The sequence below is a fragment of the Cynocephalus volans genome, chromosome 6, assembly GCF_027409185.1.
Source record: "Cynocephalus volans isolate mCynVol1 chromosome 6, mCynVol1.pri, whole genome shotgun sequence".
NCBI lineage: Eukaryota > Metazoa > Chordata > Mammalia > Dermoptera > Cynocephalidae > Cynocephalus > Cynocephalus volans.
This window is the reverse complement of record NC_084465.1, coordinates 99,662,719-99,683,952: the sequence shown is the minus strand read 5'-3', so window position 1 is coordinate 99,683,952 and position 21,234 is coordinate 99,662,719. Positions and strand designations below refer to the sequence as shown.

The 21,234-nt window shown below is 45.8% G+C and overlaps 2 protein-coding genes across 8 annotated transcripts in view; one reads left to right on the top strand and one right to left on the bottom strand.

The window, feature by feature from the left end:
* Positions 1-3,940, bottom strand: part of DNAAF8 (dynein axonemal assembly factor 8) — a 32,089-nt gene extending 28,149 nt beyond the window's left edge. The window contains 3 exon segments of the mRNA XM_063099569.1: positions 117-263; positions 1,388-1,568; positions 3,717-3,940. Of these exon segments, the coding sequence (XP_062955639.1) occupies positions 117-263; positions 1,388-1,516 (276 nt within the window). The 5' untranslated portion in view covers positions 1,517-1,568; positions 3,717-3,940.
* Positions 3,941-4,047: 107 nt separating this feature from the next.
* Positions 4,048-21,234, top strand: part of ANKS3 (ankyrin repeat and sterile alpha motif domain containing 3) — a 35,183-nt gene continuing 17,996 nt past the window's right edge. For 5 of the 7 annotated variants that reach the window (XM_063099094.1, XM_063099093.1, XM_063099091.1 and 2 more), the window contains exons 1-5: positions 4,050-4,129; positions 6,926-7,133; positions 15,441-15,639; positions 15,822-15,943; positions 16,971-17,052. In XM_063099094.1, coding sequence (XP_062955164.1) covers positions 6,964-7,133; positions 15,441-15,639; positions 15,822-15,943; positions 16,971-17,052 — 573 coding nt within the window. In that variant the 5' untranslated portion in view covers positions 4,050-4,129; positions 6,926-6,963. Of the gene's footprint in view, positions 4,130-6,925; positions 7,134-15,440; positions 15,640-15,821; positions 15,944-16,970; positions 17,053-21,234 lie in introns of those variants that run through there. The other 2 variants (XM_063099090.1, XM_063099096.1) reach the window with 2 other exon arrangements.

The following is a 21,234-nucleotide window of genomic DNA, read 5'->3' as shown; positions in this document are numbered from 1 at the left end:
ACTGGGTATTGCGGAAATGCTAGACCTGTGGTTTTGACCATTTTAGACCCACATGGCCGTTTAGAGTCTACTGAGATCCGCAGACATCCCCACACACACTTCTGCATCCCACAAACCTCAGGAGGGGACCCTTCGGCCTCAACGACCCAGGTCCTGGACTTGTCGCCATCAGCAGGGTCTTCAGCCAGCTCTTCCGACAGGTCTGGAATCAGGACAGTTTGGTTTCGCTGGAAGATGAACAGCTCCTCTTCCCCGCAGTCTGACTGTGGGCAAATGAGAGGACTTTTGGGTTATATGGCAGCCAGCAGAGCCAGGGGGGCCCAGCCTCCCTCTGCCCTCCACCCTCGCCCTCCCAGCCCAGCCCTACTGCTCAGGAGCATCTAGGAAGATCCAGTTCTCTCCCAGAGGGCCTTGCTTCCTGCCACGGATTAAGAAGTGTGCTTGGCAGCACCACCTTGTGGAGGTGAGATCCAGGGCTTCCGATTCTGCAAGTACCTGCCACACCTGAGACCTCACATGCAGCAGGTGCTTGTTAGTGCCTGGTTCTTGCCTGATGCAGCCTGAACAGGACAGCAAGCTGAAAGAGCAAAGTCCAGCCCAACCCCCCCCATGTGACCTTGAGCCATTGCTTAATGACACAGAGCCTATTTGGGGCAGGGAGAAGGGGGATACTTGCTGGCCCACCTTACAGGGATATTCTGAAGAAAAGCACAAATGAGACTGAAGACCTGAAAATGCTCAGAGCGCTGAGGTGCTGGAGTCACCCTATCTACTCCTTAGCCTCACTGAGGAATGGATGACCCATGAGGTCCCCGAAGCTTTGTCGTGTTCATTTTTGCAGGTGGCCAAATAGCAGCCAAACCCTTGCTCTTTCTCTAAGTGCCAGTGCCAGCCTGTGTGCTGAGGAGCCACTGCCTGGTGCATTGGTGGCAAGGTCACCGTCCAGTCTTACATGTGTGCACAAAGCAATTGGTGGCATCCTTGAGAGCCATTTCAGTGACCACAGACCATGACTGGAGAATTCCTTCAGGGGCATATCAGACGCACTGGAATGGCCACCACTCCCGGTGGTGGCTCTGGCCCCTTCCAGGCCCAACAGAGTTGAGAACAGCACAGCAACAGAGTAGAAAGAGCAGGGCTCCAGCGTCAAGCCACCTGGGTTACCTCGAGGATGCCGAGTACCAGTGCTCAAAGAAGATGATAAATGCAGAAGAAAGGATATGGAAGGAAACAGGAACCCAGAAGACACAGCTTTAAGTAGGCCAGATGATGTAAAGTGAAATGAAAACAAACTGCAGAGAGGAGTGCTCCAGCTGTCCCTGGTCAGCATCATATCTGTCACAGGAAGAAAGGACAGTCGGCGCCTGGGAAGAAAATTCTTGCTTACCAAGGAGGAGTCCGAGTCCAGAGATGGGAGTTGGTCTTTGACAGCCTTGAGGATGGCATCCCAGGGCCCTGTCCCGGAGGCCCAGGGAGAGCCCAGCGAGGGAACCACATCTTTGTCTTTGGATTCCATGGGGACATCGGCTCACAGGATCCCTTCTTAGCAGGCTATCATCCAAGGAGCCCTGTGAGGCACACAGGGGGAAGTGAGAGGTGCCAGGCAGCCAAGGTTAGGAGGTTGGGGCTGCCTTTCAACAGACTTGCAGACTCAACCTCCTACCCCAGTTTCCTTCTGGTTCTGTAAGCTCCTGTTACTGTTAGGTACTGTACGTGCATGCGCGTGTGCTCATGTGCATGTAGTACAGTGCGGAGCCAGCATATAAGTATATCTTGTATATATGTACATGTTAATATACAGATAATGTATTGATAAATAATGATACACATACATGATATGTAGATATATGCATAAGATATATAGAATGATATATACATGATATATATATGTACATTTTGTAGGTACATTCATGCATTGCTTAACGATGGGGATATATTCTGAGAAATGCATCATTAGGCAATTTCATTGTTGTGCAAACATCATAGTATGTACTTACATAAATTTAGATTGCATAGCCTATGTAAGAAAATAATCTAAGTGATCCATTTTCAGAAATAATTCAGGCCCAGCCTGAAAGTTGTCTGACTGATCCAGCCCATTCCTGGGGGGTTGCTGAATAGATAAAGTTCTCCTTGAGATGGTAATGCATTACTAGCCCTTTATTGTTCTCTTCATTCCCTAGTGTTTCTCCTTTTCAGCAGGCCTTCTTCTCGTGCTTGTCCTGAGCCCTCATACAAAGAAATTTTTTTACAAGGGGGTAGTAAATTGGGGTAATCTTAGACATCATCCTGGAAGACTGTGCACCCTGTAGTACTCTCAGCCAATGAGGAGGCAGGGACTTGCGCACTAGGGAATAAATTGCTTACTAGCCCTTTTCCATACGCCTGTCCGTCAGACACCTGAACCTTGCAAGGCTGTAATTAAAGTCTTGCTTCCCTGTACCTTGTGTCTCTGTGTGTCCATCCTTTGGCCTTGGACGGGTGAGGGCATTTCTCACAGCCTACTACACACCTAGGCTATATGGTATAGCTATTGTTCAGACCACTGTCATATATGTGGTCCCTCATTGACCAAAACATCATTATGTGGCACATGACTGTGTATGTGTGTGTATCCCACATAACATAAGATACTATTATTATCTCCATTTTATAGACTCAGAGCAGTTAGTAAATGGCAAAAATAGAATTTGAATCAGTTAGGGGAATTTCAAGCCCCACTACCCTTTACTGCCCTTACAACTGAATAGATTTGAGACATTTTGGAGTCTCCAAAAGATATTGATTTGGGGGTATGCCACTCAAATTAGTCCCTATACCCAGACACTGGACCAGTCCCCCTTTTGTACCTCAGTCTAAAAAGGAGAAGGTCCTGATCCCTGGAGAACAAGAAGCCTTTAGGGATGGGGGGAGATGGTACTTTAGAGCCAATGTCTGGAGAACCCTTGTGGCTGGAGAGGCCGATGTGCCTATAAAACGGGAAAAGTGTTGCTTTCCCCACCCCTGACCCAGCCCTGGCTGGCTATGGTTCTGCAGTCAGTGCCCCCTCCCTCCCCAGTCAGGGCAGTGGCAAGAGACCTGAGTGGGGGGCTTCTTGCTTCTTTTGTGCTCCTAGGATGGAGTGCAGGTGCCTGGTGCATTCTGAACTGGGAGCAGCAGGGTGGGACCCTTCTGGTACACACACCTGGGGGTGTTTGGGGGAACCAGGACTCTGCTTGACAATGCAGGTCACAGCATTTCACGGGGCAACAGAATCACCAAGGTGTAGACAGGCACTAGGGGAGGAGAAGGCACTACCGGCAGAGGGAAAAGCATGTACAATGGCTCAGAGGAGTGAAAAATGCCCAACATGTTTGTGGGGGAAAGGGTGTTAGTTGCTGGGATCTGCGGTGAAAACGTACCAGGTCGTGAAGGGTCCTGAACACCAAGTTGAGCAGCTCGGCTCACCCTGCAGAGGGCGAAGCTCGGAGCCTCCTCTGAACTCTGACTCCGGCTCCGTGTCCGTTTCTTGGCTGCAGACCGTTAGCCCCGCCGTCAGCCCCGCCCGCCACGAGGTGGCAGGTTGTTCTGGCAACGAGACGCCAACGGTCTCCGCCGAGCTTTTAAAGCCTATTGCCCCGCCTCCCACCCATCACCAGCCCTCTTTCCCCGCCCCCCCGTCCCGTCCAGCCCCTGACATTCATCTCTGCAATTGCGACAGGCCCGAGGCCACTCACCTCGGGTCCGCCTCCGGTCACCTCGCATTTCTGGACCGCCAACCGCTTCCCCCCTGCTCTTCTTTCGGGACTTGGCGCGTTCTGCCTCTCTCGCAACACGATTAGTTCCCCTGGCCAGAGGAGGGGCGGGGCAGGGCGACCTCCCTGTGCTCATTGGCTGCCGCGGGCGTCACGCGGCGAGATGGGCGAGCTGACCGGAAGGTCCGGGTGCAGGACACGCGAAGCCCACGGCGTCCGGCAGCTGCCGCGGCGTGGATCCGCGAGCGTCCCGGCGTGCCCCGCGCCCTCCCGCAACCACTTCCGGGGCGGGCGCCCGGGGCTGGGGGGGGCGGTGTCCCGGCGAGGGAGCGGCGCGAGCGGCCAGCGAGTTGGCGGCGACCCGAGGGCGGCCCGAGGCCCGAGGCCCAGCGCAGGTAGGCTCCGTAGCGTCCCCGCCCCCCTAAGTGCCGGCACCTGCCGCCCGCCGCGTGCCGGGACGGCTCCAAGTCTCGGCTTCTCTGGAGCGGAGACTGCGGAGCGGGGACGTCGATCCCGGTGCCCGTGTCTCGTCGTGAGGATGGAGCGTTAGTGGCTGTAGGCGCTCGGGCGGACGGCCAGGACCCCAGCAGATCCACGGGTGGCCGTAACCCGTCTGGCCGCGCGGAAGGGGTGTCCCTGGGGCTTCGGCGGACCTCCTCACGGTGGGCGTGACAGTCGCCACCTGCATCAAATATGTGTATATATATATATATATATATATATATATATATTTCCCCCCCCCCAAAGATGACCGGTAAGGGGATCTCAACCCTTGGCTTGGTGTTGTCAATACCACGCTCAGCCAGTGAGCGAATCGGCCATCCCTATATAGGATCCGAACCCGCGGCCTTGGTGTTATGAGCACCGCACTCTCCCGAGCGGCCCTCAAATATATTTTTTTAATTAAGCTTTTAAAAAAAAAAAAAATGTTTAAGTACAGGTACTTAGCATTTCACCAAATGGACAGAACCAAAGATAGAGTGAAAATTAAAAGTTCCCATCCCCAGGGCTGCTTCTGAAAACAAGTTCTGGAGACGAGATGCAGGAAACTTTCTAGGTGTATACAAATGTATGCATGAATAGAATTGTCATTCTGTGAATAGCTGTTCTCCATCATTGTGGAGTGTGTGTCATGTGGCAGGACGATAAAGGAAATAGTACTGGTTTTGTAGTGCCTTGGCATCCGAGTTCTCCCTCCATGGTCTCCTTGGGGCTGGGGCTGGTTCCGACTGTCCATCAGCGCTTTGGGGGTGTCGGATGTGAGTGGAAAGAACACGGGCCCCACCCTGGAGGAGGCTTTTGGAGTTGAAGTGACATTCCCCAGGAAGTGTTGAGGGATGTATTGGAATGGGCCCTGAACTGACTCCCAGGTTATTTGGATTCTTATCCAGGCTCTGTTGGCTGGAACTGTGCAGGGTGGGGTTTCTCACCTACAAAGTGAGGGGCTGCATGATCTCAGGCCCTGCCACTGTGAAGAGGTGGTGGTTCCAGGAAGCAAGGTTTTGCCTCAAACTTTGTTGCTTACTGCACCTCACTCTTACACATACTCACGACAAGGGCCAGCAAACTCTTTGTCCCCAGATTGGTGGCCTGTTTGTTGTTTGGCCAACTTGGCTGTCACCTGGGGCTCAGAAGCATTCTTTAGTAGAAACTGAGGTCCTAATGGCTCATGTGAACTACCATGGTACCTTTAGGTCATCTGAACGACATGGCCTTGTTTTTTCCTCCTCTCCCTTCTCTCACCTGCTTCCTGTCACTCCTGAACCCACGGATTCTACTACGAAGCTATGACTTGGCCTTGATTTTGGTAGGATTCCCAGAGTAAAGGACTCTCATAGTCACAGATGTGCCATTACTGGTGTTGTCCCATCTCAAGAAAATTGTCACCCCACCAATTTACCAGCCCACGTATTTCCCCCCTTATCTCTCCCACCCTCAAGGAACACATAGGTAGGTTCCTGTTCAGCTGACACTTTCTGAACACCACTAATCACATTCTAGTTCCTGTACTAGGGGCTTTCTTTCCTTTGTTTTTCAAAAAAGTTAATTTACACTCAAAACATACATAGCAAAAATCACTCATTTTGGTATTCAGGTCTATGAGTTTTGATAAATGCACTGAGTCATGTGTCTGTCACCACAGTCAAGATACAGAAACAGGTCCATCACCCCCAAAATTTCCTCTTGCTGCCCTTTTATGGTCTCCCAGCCCCTACCACTGATCTGTCCTCCACCTCTTTTGCCTTTTCCACAATGCCCTATGAATGGAACTATACAGTAGAGAGCCTTTTTTTTTTTTTTTTTTTTTTTTTTTTTGGCGTCTGCTTGGTACAGGGATTGAACCCTGGACTTTGGTGTTGTCAGCACCACACTCTAACCAACTGAGCTAACCGGCCAGCCCCCAGTAGGTAGCCTTTCAAGTCTGGCTTTTTCCATTTAGCATAATGCATTTGAGATTCATTCATGTGTTGAGTGTATCAACTGTTGGTTCCTTCTGTTTATCACTGTGTAGCATTCAATTGTGTGGATGTGCCATACAAAAAAACAAAAAACAAAACAAACACATGGAAGAATGGATTTTGCTTATCAGTTCTTCCATGTGCTTTTTTGTTTTGGCAGCTGGCACATATTGGGATCTGAACCCTTGACCTTGGTGTTAGGAGTCTGCACTCTAACCAACTAAGCTAACCAGCCAGACCCATGTTTGTTTTTTTTTTTTTTTTTTTTTTTTTTTTTTTTTATCAGCAGCTCCTTTGAGATATCATGTCCCCATTAGACAGAGGAACTAGAGATCGGAAGTGCTAAGTAGCAAAGCTAAATTTTGATCTAACCCTAAATCCAGGGTTCTTTCCCACCACACCCAGGAGCTGATTTGGCCAAATTACCCAATTAGCATTTCTTCACTGTCCATCTGAGAGGTTGTCAGGCTCCTAGAGTTCCTGGAGAATTCCCATTTAGAAGTGGGATCTTTGGATCAAAGGAGAAGAGAAGTTAATGAGTCACCATATATGCTTTGCTTTTCTGTCTGGTAGCAAGCTCACCAGCGTTAGGATGGTGGAGCTGCCCACACTGCACCCTGCTTAACAAAAGGTTGTCTCCGTTGGTCCCAGAGTTGACTGCGCTGGGTCTGACAGGGAAGTAATGTCACGGCCTATCACAATAGGAGTGTGACAGGCCCATTTCATTCCCAGGAAGGAAAGACCTAACCCCTGGGCCTCCCTCCGCAGCGATGTCCGAGCTCAGTGACGAGGCCAGCGAGCCGGAACTCCTGAGCCGCAGCTTGTCCATGTGGCACGGGCCGGGAACGCAGATCAGCCGGGAGGATCTGGATGTCCCCTTGGACCTTCACACGGCTGCCTCCATCGGCCAGTATGATGTGGTGAAAGAGTGCGTGCAGCGGTAAGAGGGCATGGGAGCCTGCCTTCACCCACACGACGGGCTTGCACCCAGTTGGAGACACTTAGTGCATGTGGGATATGTCAGCCCCCCCATCTCAGGCAGTTGAATGCTGACAAGGAAGGAAGACAAAGGCAATTTAAACTTTTATCATAGGCTTATAAAGAGTAATGCATAGTTTCGTTGAACCAGAGTAGTTTTGTGCTTTTCACTGATTGCAGAAATGCGAAAACAAATAAACAAACAAAACAAAAATAAAATTGGAAAGCAACACCCTGGGGCCTTCTTTTCCCAGAGGGTTCATTTGAATCCCTCAGGCTCTCCTCTCCCCTCTAGCTTCTGCTGCAGAAGAGGAGAGAGGCTGAGCCTTTAGCTCCCTGCTGGGGATGGCCTCCTGACCCCCTACCCACCTGCCAGTTTTACTAATCTGTGTACAAATACGAAGTCCCAGTGCAACAAGGAGCCCAAGGTGGGGCCCGTGGCTATGTATTGCTCACAGTACAATGTGACACTTCATGTAATTTTTGGAAAGGGTTTGTCTCCTCGCCTCCACCCCTGATGTTCCACCATGCTTCATGCTTCCTCTGTTTCCATTGCTTGTTTGCTAACTTGGTGCAATGGATCTATGTCTGTGCCTCCGTGTGCCTTTTCCAGTTCCTGGTGAGCCAAGGCACAGCCTCGATGAATTCCCAGTTGTCAAGGCGTAGCCATCACTTGCAAGCACTAGGCCAGTGGAGTACAGTTGCACCTCGGTAAAGGAGGGCCTGTGGAATTCCTTTACCCGGTGGCCTTAGGTATAAGTAGCTGAGTATGCAGTCAGCACACCCCCTCACAGCCTCATCAAAGCCCCCGTTATACTTCTCTCCTTTGGAATTCACAGGCTCTTAAGTCTGGGTGTCCTGGTAAAGTGCATAGAACAGTTCCAGAGGAGAAGAGGTGAGGCGTTTGGGTTCTGACTGAGGTTTTGGCCCTAGCTGAGATGGAGGCCTGGTGACAGTAGACACAGCCTGGGGGCCCGAGAGCAGCTGGAGGCATCAGAAGGGAGGACAGGGCTGAGGGAGGCCCAAGAGCCTCAGAGAGATGCCTTGCCTGGGGCAGATTCCTTTCTGTGTGAAACTAAGCACTGCATAGTGGTGGGTAGTGTGCACCTAGACTGGGTCGCTTCGAGTCCCACTTCGGAGGCTCCTCCACACAGCTCTCCCGGCCAGCGGCTGCCACTGTGTTCCTGGGATCAGGACCTTCTGGAATGGCTGCCTGGGCCTGCATCCCACAGTCAGAGGAGATGCTTGTGAATGGAAAGTAACTGCCTGGTGTGGCTTACTGTGTGTAGTCTGTTGTGAGGCACCCTCTGACAAGAAATGCACTTACACACCACTCATGCAGAAAAGGGCAGTTTGTTCACTCCAGCTGGCCAGCGACCATCTCCCAAGGGGCAACCAAGGAAGAGCAGCTTCGGGCATTGGTCCTGTAGGGTTTTTAAAGGCAAAAACTACATCCTGTTAGCACACGGGTTTTTCCAGGTGCACAAAGCAAGATAGGGAGCTAGGTCACAAAGGCCAAGAACGAGCCATTCGAGCAATCAAGCATACAAGTTTTCATTGTGTATGGCTCCTGTTTCTGTGCAATTGTTTTTTGTTTCTATGAGAAGGTCAGTTGTTTCTCATGCAGAAGCGGGGGTAGTCTGCAGGTCAGACAGGGGGCAAAATGGAGTTACTTAGGTTAAGCAAGCAATTTTACAGAAGCAGCATCCGTTATGAGGGTGTAGGGAGCTCTATTTCATTCCCAATTCCTCTTTAGGAAGGAATCAAATCGTTGATTCATCGGTACGTAATTTGTTGTACTTAGTATGTCAGACAAGGAGTTTGACTGTACTCATTAATCAGGGTGACCAGGAAAAAGATTTTTAAACCAATTTTTATTATTACTATATGACTCTTCTCTTTTTTAATTTGTTTTCTGACTAATGCAAGGCTGTCTGTAATAACACCTGAATGGTTGGTATAGAAACAACAGGTTTTTCTAGAGCTACATATAATCCACCTTGTTGGTCTGATTGTGTGGTTTATGTATGGGTGTAGCTGCTGCTGCGCATTCAGATAGGTCCAGGCTCTGTGTAGGAAACAATGACCACAGCAAAGAGGAAAAAAATTAACTTTTTACAACATTGTCAGATTGACCACTTGGTGTAAATTTTTTTATCAAAGCACTTTACATTTTAAAATTGTTATTTAATTGGAAAAACTCTCAATAAACTAGGAATAGAAAGCACCTTTCTCAATCTAATAAAGTGCATCTACAAAAAGCCCACAGCTAACATCATACTTAATGGTGAAAAACTGGGTGCTTTTCCCATAAACTGAGGAATAAGGCAAGCATGTCCAGTCTTGTCATTTTTATGCAGCATTGTATAGGGCCAGCATTCTATGCTAGCCAGTTTACTCATGACAAAGAAAGAGGTCCAGATTGGAGAGGAACAAGTAAAACTGTCTTTATCCATAGATGGTATGATTCTGTGTGTAGAAAATACTGAGGAATCCATGCAAAAAGCTACTAGAACTATACATGTTTGGCAAGTTTGAGGACCTGAGATTAAAATGAAAAAAGCAATTGTACTTCTGTATACTAGCAATGAACAGTCTGAAAATGAACTTAACAGTTTCATTCACAATAGCATTGAGGAGAATAAAATGTTTAGGAACAAATTTAACAAAAGCATGTAAGACTTGTCTGTTGAAAACTACAAAATACTGCCAATAGAAATTAAAGACAATCTAAATAAATGCAAAGACATTTCATGTTCACGGACTAGAACACAATATTGTTAAGATGTCAGTTTTTCCCAATTTGATTGATAGATTCAATGTAACCCCTCTCAAATTCCAGGAGGCCTTTTGCAGAATTGACCAATTGCTTTTGTCGGTGGGTAGGCCTCTCTGACCAAGGGGTGAATCTGGCATAGACTAAAGAAGGTTATGGTTAGTGATTTCAGCAAGTTTATCATCTCTGAGGCAGGACAACAGAGAGAGTGTAATTCCTTGTATGTAGGAGGTGCGTTTAGTCCTTAGGAGGGCAAAGGGAAGGAGGCTCACCCAGTTCTCACCAGTCTCTAGTTTTAATTTGGTAATTGTTTATTTTATTTATTTATTTATTTATTTTTTAAAGATGACCGGTAAGGGGATCTTAACCCTTGGCTTGGTGTTGTCGTCACCACGCTCATCCAGTGAGCGAACCGGCCATCCCTATATAGGATCCAAACCTGTGGCCTTGGTATTATCAGCACTGCACTCTCCCGAGTGAGCCAAGGGCCGGCCCTGTAATTGTTTCTTTTAAAATCTGATTTATTCATTCTACCTGTCCTGAACTTTGTGGCCTACAAATATAATGTAAATTCCAATTTATTTTTAATGTTTTAGCTAATAATTGGGAAATTTGGGTTGTGAAAGCCAGACCATTGTCAGGCCTCAAGGTTATAGGTAGGCCAAATCTGGGGACAATTTCTCATAACAATTTTTTTAGTGTTATCTGAACGGTTTCAGTTTTGGTAGGAAAGGCTTCTACCCATCCAGAAAAAGTGTCTATGAACACCAAAAGGTAGCAATACCCATATTGTCCAGGTTTTACCTCGGTGAAGTCAATTTCCCAGTGTTTGCCAGGGTTGGTTCCTTGCGTTCTGGTTCCAATTGCGCAGCCTTGATTTTGGCCCTGGATTTACTTGTGAACGAATTTCATATCTGGTAACAATGTCTTTTGTTATTTTGTCAAGATCTTAGATGTAATCATATTTTTTAAAAGTTCAGTTAATTTTGTGGATCCAAGGTGTGTTCCTTGATGTATGTATTTAATCAGCAATCTGCCTAGAGCCTGTGGCAAATAAATCCTGTGGTCTGGCAGAATTTTCTAATTCATGGCATTGTTGGAGGCTTTTAAGATCTTAGCATGTTTTACTTCTTCTTTAGTATAATGGGGGGTCGGTGGCAATTGAGGTGCCGGAACGACTATTAAGGAGTGAAATGGCCCCATTGGTTTTAATGTCGCCTCTTTGGCAGTCAAATCTGTAGCAGCTTTGCCTTGGATCTCAGACGAGTTATCTTTCTGGTGCCCTGGACAATGTATAATGGCCACTTTTTTTGGATACCATATGGCCTCGAGGAGGGCTAGTATTTTGCTTTATTATTTATTTATTTATTGATATTAATAGTCCACTCTGTTTGTATAAGGCCCTATGAACATGGGCAGTTCAAAAGCATATCTGTTGTCAGTATATATGTTAACAGTTTTATCTTTTCCATGCTTTAAAGCCTGTGTGTGTGTTAGGGCTATGAGTTCAGCCTTTTGAGCAGTTGTTCTTTGGCTTAAGGCTTGAGCCCAAATGACCCAATCTAAAGTTACCATGGCTGTCCCGGAATACCTGATTCCATTGGAGATGAAACTGCTTCTATCAGTGAACAGCATTTCATTAGGCTCTGTCCAGGGCACATCAGTCAGGTCAGGCCGGAGGCCTCGGAGACTCTCGATTGTTTTGAGGCAGTCATGGACAGGCTCGGTTAGGTTGTCATCCGGGAGGAGGGTAGCCAGATTTAGAGCCGTGATTTTTAGGGGCTGATCTAGAAGTAAAGACTGATACTGGGTGAAGCAGGAGTTGGTGAGCCAACGTTCAGGTGAAGAGAGTCTGTACACAGTGGGGGGGCCACTAAGCATATGTCTTGTTGACCTCTTTTACTAGTAAAGCAGTTGCCATTATGGCTTGGAGACAGGTTGGCCATCCTGCGGCTACACTGTTCAACCTCTTGGAGAAGTAGGTGATAGGCTTATTCCGTGGTCCCAGGGCTTGGGTGAGCACCCCCTTGGCAATGCCTCACATCTCGGCAACAAAGAGGCTGAAAGCTTCATCAAATGAGGTTGGGGAATTTTTAAATCCTTGGGGGAGGTGAGTTCAAGTTAATTGTCCAGAGTATCCTCCCCCGGGGTCAGTCCATTCAAAGGCAAAGAGAGGTTGGCTTACTTGGGCCAGCAGGAGGCTGAAGAAGGCATCCTTAAGATCTAGCTTTTTGGTTTGTTTCTCTTCTGGACTATCGCTGTCGTTAAAGACCCTCTGGGCAATTTCAACCAGCTCAGATAACAATTTCCCTTTAAATCCTGTCTTTGAAGCTTTCTCCTAATGTCTGGGGCTGACTGGATAACAAAGGCAATATTTATCGCCCACCAGTTCTCTGGGATCTCAGGGTTCACAGGAGTGTAGGTCCTGTAAGCCTCCATTAGGCTTTCCAGGAAAGCAGTGGGGGTTTCGTTTGGTCCCTGAATCGTTTCACTTACTTTTGATAGGTTAGTGGGCTTCTGGGCTGCTGTGTGGAGTCCCCTAAGGAGAGTGTGGCAATACAGGTTGAGAGCCCCCTTACCTTGGTCTGTGTTTGGGTCCCACCCAGGTCTGTTAGAGGGGAACACGCGTTCGAGGCAAACAGGGTCATCAGAGTTTCAGCCATTGTGACCGGTAACAGTTTTCAGGGCCTCCCTCCAGATCCACTTGCATTCTTCTGACGTGAAGAGAGTCTGCAGGAGCTGCTGACAATCATCCCATGTAGGCTGGTGGGTAAAGAAAAACAGTCTCCAGGAGGGAGATAAGGCCCTGAGGTTTTTCTGAGAATGAAGGAGTTCCAGGATCAGGTGGGGGAGTGAGATGGGGGTTTGGAGGAATGGCAGGGAGAGGCAGTGCCACTCTGAGTATGGGAAACAGGCAAAGAAAGTCCAGAAATACACCCATAGTTCTGGCCAATTGGTTTTTGACAAAGTTGCCAGACCTAAATGTTGACTCTGACAACTGTTACACTGTGGAGTTAATAAGACTATATATTTTTTAAAGTAATGAACAGAGTATGCTTTCTTAACTGCCTAATTCACATTTTTCTGAGGTGTTTTGTCAGTTAATACTTTCAACCAACTTAAAAGTAATGTTTTCCCCATTTTCTCCATGAATGGAAAGAATGCAAACAGACCTGTGTTTAACAATAAGGTCAGCATGACATAAAGTAACAAAAGCCAATTAATCAAAAATGAGGTTGACATTCTGGGACTAATCTAGCAGTCCTACAACAGTGTTTCAAATTCTTTTCTTTGGTTACAGTATATTCAGAGATTAAATCATTGCTGTTATGAACTACTGCTGTTTAACTTATCATCAACCTTCCCCAAATTTTTAAATCTTCTCCAGTGAAGGGAGAAGAAATTATTAAAGGAAATACTCTTAGCTTATTTTCAATTTTTAAAGCCCCCTTGGGTCTTCAGAGGCATCAGAGAGTACGGGGGGGGTGGGCGCTATAGGGGAGGCGCTCTTCTCTGGAGAAGCTGGAAGAGAAGGCTTAGTTAAAAGCACAGATGGTGTTCTATTTCCATTCACCTTGGGACATTTTTTATGGCACCTTTTTAGTCATGACGGCTTGTCAGAGATTATATCAATCCAAACCTGTATGTAAGGGGGTTGTCCCATAGACCTGTTTGGAGAAATTTATCCCATTTGTAATATAAGACCACAGTTAATGACACACAAAAATACACAACTGGCAATACACAAAAGACAAAGTGGCCATGTCCAAAATTACTCAAAGATATCCACAGACACAACAATCACAATGACAAAGACGAACAAGAACAAGAAACACAGAAACACAATTCCTATTGACTTGCAAGTCCCAAATACGCAATTTCTATTGACTTGCAAGTCCCAAATATATAATTTCTATTGACTTGCAAGTCCCAAATCCAAATCCAAATCACCACTGGGCTCAGTGATGTCTCAGGAGCCCAAGGAGTTAGGGGAATTAATGCTGCGTCCAGCCTCCCATAAGTCCAACCATTGGTGCACCATCCCTTACTGAGATCTCACCTACCTGGGGAGTGAATAAAGTGTCCCATCTGCCTCCAGGGAGAAGAGGAGGAACAGCTTCTCTGTTTTCTCCTAGGAGATAAGTGCAGGGAGGGATATACTTCCTAGAGAAACAATCTCGCTGGGGCCTCCAAAATGTTGTGAGGCACCCTCCCACAAGAAATGCACTTATACGCCACTCGTGCAGAAAAGGGCAGTTTATTCACTCCAACTGGCCAGCGACCATCTCCCAAGGGGCAACCAAGGAAGAGCGGTCTTCCTTGGTCTTGTAGGGTTTTTAAAGGCAAAAACTAGATCCCGTTGGCACATGGGTTTTTCCAGGTGCACAAAGCAAGATAGGGAGCTAGGTCACAAAGGCCAAGAACGAGCCGTTCGAGCAATCAAGCATACAAGTTTTCATTGTGTATGGTTCCTGTTCTCATGTAATAATTCACTGTGTATGGCTCCTGTTTCTGTGTAATTGTTTTTTGTTTCTGTGAGAAGGGCAGCGGTTTCTCATGCAGAAGACGGGGGTAGTCTGCAGGTCAGACAAGGGACAAAATGGAGTTACTTAGGTTAAGCAAGCAATTTTACAGAAGCAGATAGCGTATGTTATGAGGGTGTGGGGAGCTCTATTTCAAGTCCATGAGGGGCAAAAACCACGTGGGTCATTGTCAGGTGTTACTGCCACCAGAGGCAAGAATTGTGGAAGGGGAAAGGGTGTGGGACACTGCTGTGCCAGATGCTCCTGGCAGTGGGTGTTGTTTTAAAATGGAACTTCCATACCCCAATCCCGAAGTCTGGGCTGGGAAGCCCACAATTTTATTTTCCTGTGGTAAAACGCATTTCCAGAATTTTCATAGAAATCAGTGAGAAAAATGGGATTCTGTTGTCACAGATTTTTCCAGAACGTTTCTGTATCATGAGGTAACAAAAGAGAAACCATTTGCAACAGGACTTGCCTGTCATCCAAGTCCCTGCCTCTTCTCTTGCTGTCCCTCTCCACCCAACACTGGGCCAGTGGGCATAGGTGGTCAGGGCTCCACGCCAGGGTGTCTGGCCCTCAGCTCTATTGATAGCTCAGGCCAGGTCATTCTTCACTTTGGGAGTGTCCTGTGCAGTGCAGGATGTTAGCAGCATCTCTGGCCTCCATCTGCTAAATGCCAGTAGTTCTTCCTTCCCCAGTTGTGATAGCCAAAGATGTCTCCAGAGTTTGTCAAACGTCCCCTTGTTGAGTACCACCTGTCTAGCTTAGAAGGGAGACAAATGCTAGGAACTTTCCAAAGGCAGTCACCTGCCTGCTTTGTCCCCACTACAGTGACATGCAGGGCAGGAGGTAACCTCTGCTTTCTGCCAGCTCGTCTTGCCTGGCCTTGCCCAGCCTTGTGACTGGCTCTGGTCAGCCCCACCTGTGTGACAGCTGAGCATGTCTAGCATATCTTGCATTTGTGTAGGAGGGAGTTAGATTTGAATAAGAAGAACGGCGGTGGCTGGACTGCGCTGATGTACGCCTCCTACATCGGACACGACACCATCGTGCACCTGCTGCTCGAGGCAGGGGTGAGTGTGAATGTGCCGACCCCGGAAGGGCAGACTCCACTGATGCTGGCCTCCAGCTGTGGCAACGAGAGCATCGCCTACTTTCTCCTCCAGGTGAGCTACAAGGGCTCTGCCCAGAACCCTGAGGAGTTCCCCACAGCTCTGACAGAGACGTGAACCATTGCAGGCTATGGCATGCATGTTTCTTGTATGATTCTTTCAGCCTGGCGGCCCTAGGGGTGGCTGCCCTATGCACAGAGATGAGGCCCTGATGAGCCTTCTGTGTTCTCTTGAAGCAAGGTGCTGAGCTGGAGATGAAGGACATTCAGGGCTGGACCGCCCTCTTTCACTGCACCAGCGCCGGCCACCAGCAGATGGTGAAGTTCCTTCTGGACAGTGGAGCGAATGCCAACGTGAGGTGCTGACCACATCTTAAGTGGCCAGAGGAGAGGGCGGGGCCTCATCTAGCTCTAAGGAGGGCAGCCATAGAGCAGCTAACCAGAGGTCAGGGCCACCCCGCCTCGCTACGTGAGGTTCAGGACCAGGATGAAGGAGTAGAATGGACAGAGTCCCACCCAGGCGTGGAATTTTTCATGTATCTGTCCGGTGACACTGGGCCCTCAGAGTTTCATTTTCTGAAAACTGGGGATAGCAACATCCCTGTCATGGAGTTATTAGAATGACATGTCTCATCATATGCCACGGGCCTAACAGAGTGAATGGTGTTTGAATGACATGCATTAAAGGCTAATTCCTTTCTCTTTCCTGCCTTTCGTATATATCAGATGAAGTGATGCTTTGAAAACAGTCCTGAGCTTTATAAGCTAGAAGTGGTGGTGTCTAGAGCATGTCATGGTAATAACCCCCTTTCCATATGGCAGGCACCAGCAGAGCATCCACAGCTGTTTTTTGAGTATGATTAAGGTGGAGATTTAAGGGCCGGCCCGTGGCTCACTTGGGAGAGTGCAGTGCTGATAACACCAAGGCCATGGGTTCAGATCCTATATAGGGATGGCCAGTTTGCTCACTGGCTGAGTATGGTGCTGACAACACCAAGCCAAGGGTTAAGATCCCCTTATAGGTCATCTTTTAAAAAAATAATATTAAAATAAATAAATTAAATAAATAAAATTAATTAATTAATTAATTAAGGTGGAGATTTAGGAACTTGCAGGTGGAGACAGCCTTGAAGGAGGGAGATAGGGAGACAGATTTGTCTGTAGGACTGAGGACTGGTGCTAGAGACAGACACTGGAAGAGCCAATGAAGCTGATGTGTTCCTATCAAGTTTTCTTATCTCACCCCGTTAATCCTCGTGAGAGAGAGAGCTCTCTACACTCAGCATGAAGTGACTCATGCACTGGCTTGGTTTTGTCTTCAGCAGGGGAGCTTTTGCTTGGCAGAGCTTCTCTGCTAATCATCTGCCTGTGGCCCCCATCTTGCAGGGAGCCAATATATGGATTTACTCCTCTGATGGAAGCAGCAGCCGCTGGCCATGAGATAATCGTGCAGTATTTTCTGAATCACGTAAGTGACCTGGTTTATTAGATTCTAATTTAGTCACAGCAAATGAGGAGTCATTTCACTGAAGTCTAAACTATAACAGAATTTTCTTTTACACAGAAATAACTGCTCTTCATTCATTTATTCAGTACATTTTCCATTGAATATCTATTGCTGCCAAGTGTTGAATGGTGCTTAGGCATTAGTGGTGAGTAAAACAGATACCTTTTCCTGCAATAATTTTCAAGATACTGTTATTTGAAAAGTATGGAAAAAATATTTTTAAAAGTTAGTAGCAATTACAATTTCATCACTTAGAAAAATTATATAGGATAAGAAGGCAGAGATCTTCCTCCCTTTTCAATCACCCCTGCTACTCACCGAGATACCCACTTGGTTTGATAAAGAGAATACCCGAAGACTTTTCCTCTGCCATATAAAGTTAGGTCTATAGACAATTGCAGACACATTGCTTTTTGTTTTGGACAAAAATGAGATTGTATGTATATTCTGTAACTGTTTAAAAAATCACTTAATATACCATAGATATCCTTGTACAGTATTCCATGTATAATCTGAGCTATAATTAATCTAATCAGTTTCTTATTAGTAGAAATTTAGGTTTCCAATATTTTGCAATTATAAACAGTGCTCCGGGGAATATCTTCTAGTGCACAGCTTTAGCACACTTACAGTTATTTCTGTATATTTCTACAAGACGGATTCTTGGTGCTCACATTTTAAATGTAATAGTTCCTAATAAAAAGACAATTAAATTAAAAGACAATTAAAAGATGGGCAAAGGATCTGAATAGACATTTCTTCAAAGAAGACAATACAAATGAAAAAATTCTTGACATTAGGCATCAGGGAGATGCAAATTAAAACCAGTAGGATGTGTGTAATGAAAAAGACAGATAATAACAAGTGCTGGTGAGGACGTGGAGAAACTGGAATCTTCAGATGTTGCTGGTCGGAACGTAAAATGGTGCAGCCTCTTCAGAAAACAGTCTGGCAGTTCCTCAAACAGTTAAATCTAGAGTTACCTTAAGACCCAGCAATTCCACTCCTAGGTCTTTACCCAAGAGAACTGAAAACATACATGTTCACATAGAAACTTGTACACAAATGTCCATGGCAATGTTGCTCATAATAGCCCAAATCAGAAACAATCCAGATGTCTATCTGCTGATGAATTGATAAGCAAAATGTGTATCTATACAGCAGAATAGTATTCAGCCATAGAAAGGAATGAGGCACTGACACACGCTATGACCTGGACACACCTTGGAGACATTATGCTGAGTGAGAGAAGCCAGACGCGCTGGAGCACATGCTGTGTGATTCCATTTATGTGAAATGTCCAGAATAGGCAAAGCCATAGAGACAGGAAGTAGATTAGTATTTATTTAGTTCTGGGGGAGAAAGGGGAGGGGTGATGGCTAAAGGGCACTGGGTTTCTTTTTAGGGTGATAAAAGTGTTCTAAAATTGATTGTGGTGATGGTTGCACAGCTCTGAATATACTAGAAGCCATTGAATTGTACACATGGGTGAATTGTAGAGTACATCAATTACGTCTCAATAAGGCTGTTAAAAAATGTAGTACGGGAAAAACTCAGTAGGTCGTAACAAATTCCTACTAAAAAGGTTGTCTCTGTTGTCCTTCCTTCCAGGAGTATACAAAGGTGCCCATTTTCTCTGTCCTCACCAGTTCTGGCTGTTAATCAGTCTTTTAAGTTTTTGCTAATTTAGGGGGAAAAGAGTGGAAAAGGAAAAGCATCTCATTTTAGCTTATAATTATTAGTGTGTTGGACATTTTTAAAATATATTTCTGGCCATTTGTATTTCTTTTATGAATTGTCTGTTTATGTTTTTAGCCTAATTTTCTAGTTAATGTTTGCCTAATTTGGATAGTTTTATTCTTATTTATTGGTGGAAACTTTTTGAGAAATGGAATTTTAATATGGCATCTCTTTTTAAAAAAGAATTTGGGGACAGAACGTGTGCATGGTAAACGTGCTGATGAGGCAGAGGGCACATGGTAAGCCTGCCTTCCACCCTATACCTGAGTTTCCCAATCACCCCTCTGTGGGTGTCTGTACAAGCCCTACATGGCCGCCAGTCTCTGCGTATCTACCCATGTACATAATGCATTGTCCCAGCTGCACACACAGCTGCGCCCACCTTGCCTTTTTTTTAAAAAAATTTAACTATCGTGGAGGTTGTTCTATATCAGTGTATCAGTAGCTCTCTCTCTTTTTATGGTGCCAAAGTATTCCCCTGGAGGAATGAATCAATTTCTTTAACAGTGGTCTACAGATAGAGTGAGGTCATTGCTAACAATTTGCTGTTATGACCAGCGCTGTGCATGGGTACACACATGTGAGCACATCTGTATGGCACAGACTAAAGGTAGAACTTTTGGGTAAAGGGTAAGCAGAGTCTGTACATGGATGTTGCCCAATTGCCGTCCAAAGAGTAAGTTATACCAATTTACACTCTCCAGAGCAGTAAAAATTACGCATCTTAAATTGTGAAGTACTTTAAACATACAAAAATTATAGAGGCCATCCCGCATGAGTCCAGTGCCTATATCTGACACCTGCTAACATCCTGCCTTGGTTGCTCAGCTCTTGCTTTTTGTTTTTAAAGGGTACAACTGAAGGCTCCTTTCTACCCCTTTCTGATTCCATCTACCTTCCTCCTTCTCCAGAGGTAACCATTGTCCAGATGTTGGTGTGTATCTTTTCTGTCCCTGATTTTATACTTTTATCACATATTATATATCATTAAGCAGTGTATAGACTTGTTTTGAATACTTTAAAGATTTATGTACTAGTTCCTATTACCTGATAAAGAAAAATTTTTTAAAAAGGACTTATATAAATAATGTATCAGACTGTATGTATCATTCAGCAAGGTTTTGCTACATGTAGATGAAGTTTGCGCACTCTGACTGCTCCATGTTTATGGAGTGTGTGAATAGATTAGCTTTATCCTTTCCTTTAAATTATGTTTCCCTTCGCTCTTCCTAACAGTGCTGCAGTTAACCTTCCTTGCACATCTTCCTGAGCACGTGTGGGAATGTCTTTAGGAGATCGGGGGTGTTCCTCAAAGGAGAATGTTTAGTGTGTGGGGTGGGCACATCTTCACTAGAGAGCGTTCACTTTCCTCCCTAGTAGTCCCAGTTTGCACCCCTCCTGCTAGGTTTTATACTTTTTGGTTCCCACACCCTCACTTGGTACATGAAATCAGATGAGTTGTGTCCTGTTGATTTTTGCTTGTCCCTGATTTCCTGTGAGATTGAGCATATTTTCATGTCTCTATTCATCATTGGTTTTCTTTTTCTGCAAGTAATTATTCTTTGAAGGTAATTCCACTCACATGAACTCACATAAAACTTATCATAGAGTCAAGACGGATAGGAGCCCAGAACTGGAAAAAGCCTAACCTCTGCTGTTAAGTTTAGAGTCTGATTTTAAATAAGGTAGAACTGGAAGTCATAAGAGACAGATACTCTTATAATTTTTAAAAAGGAAAACATAATAGGGCCAGCCTGTGGCTCACTTGGGAGAGTGTAGTGCCGATAACACCAATGCCACGGGTTTGGATCCCTATATAGGGATGGCCAGTAGCTCACTTGGGAGAGCATGGTGCTAACACCAAGTCAAGGATTAAGATTCCCTTACCAGTCATCTTTTTTTTTTTTTTTAAAAAGGAAAACATTGGAAAATCAGAGACTTTAAATCATTTATCTGCTGTGCAGATTGTACCCTCATTTGGTATCTTTACCCCCCAGATGGGTCTGAGATTATGTATAGGCAGTTTATATTAAGGGAAAACAAATTATACTGGATTTATTTTGGACAAGTTTTACATTTTGAAATAATTGCAGCCAAAGAAAAGGTACAAAATAGTACAAAGAATTTGTGTGCCTTCACCAGATTCCCCAAACATTAACATTTCACCTCATTTTCTTGATCAGTCTCTATATATTTGTACATAATATGCATACAATCTTTTTGCAACCATTTGAAAGTAAGTTATGGACATAATGTCTCTTCTCTCCTAAATACTTTAGTATATATTTCCTAAAAACAAGACTCTTTTCTTTCATAATCACTCACAATTATCATCCTCAGGAAACGAACGTTGAGTTCTTTCTCTAGCTCAGGAATGAAAGATGTTGGTCAATTCCAGGTGAT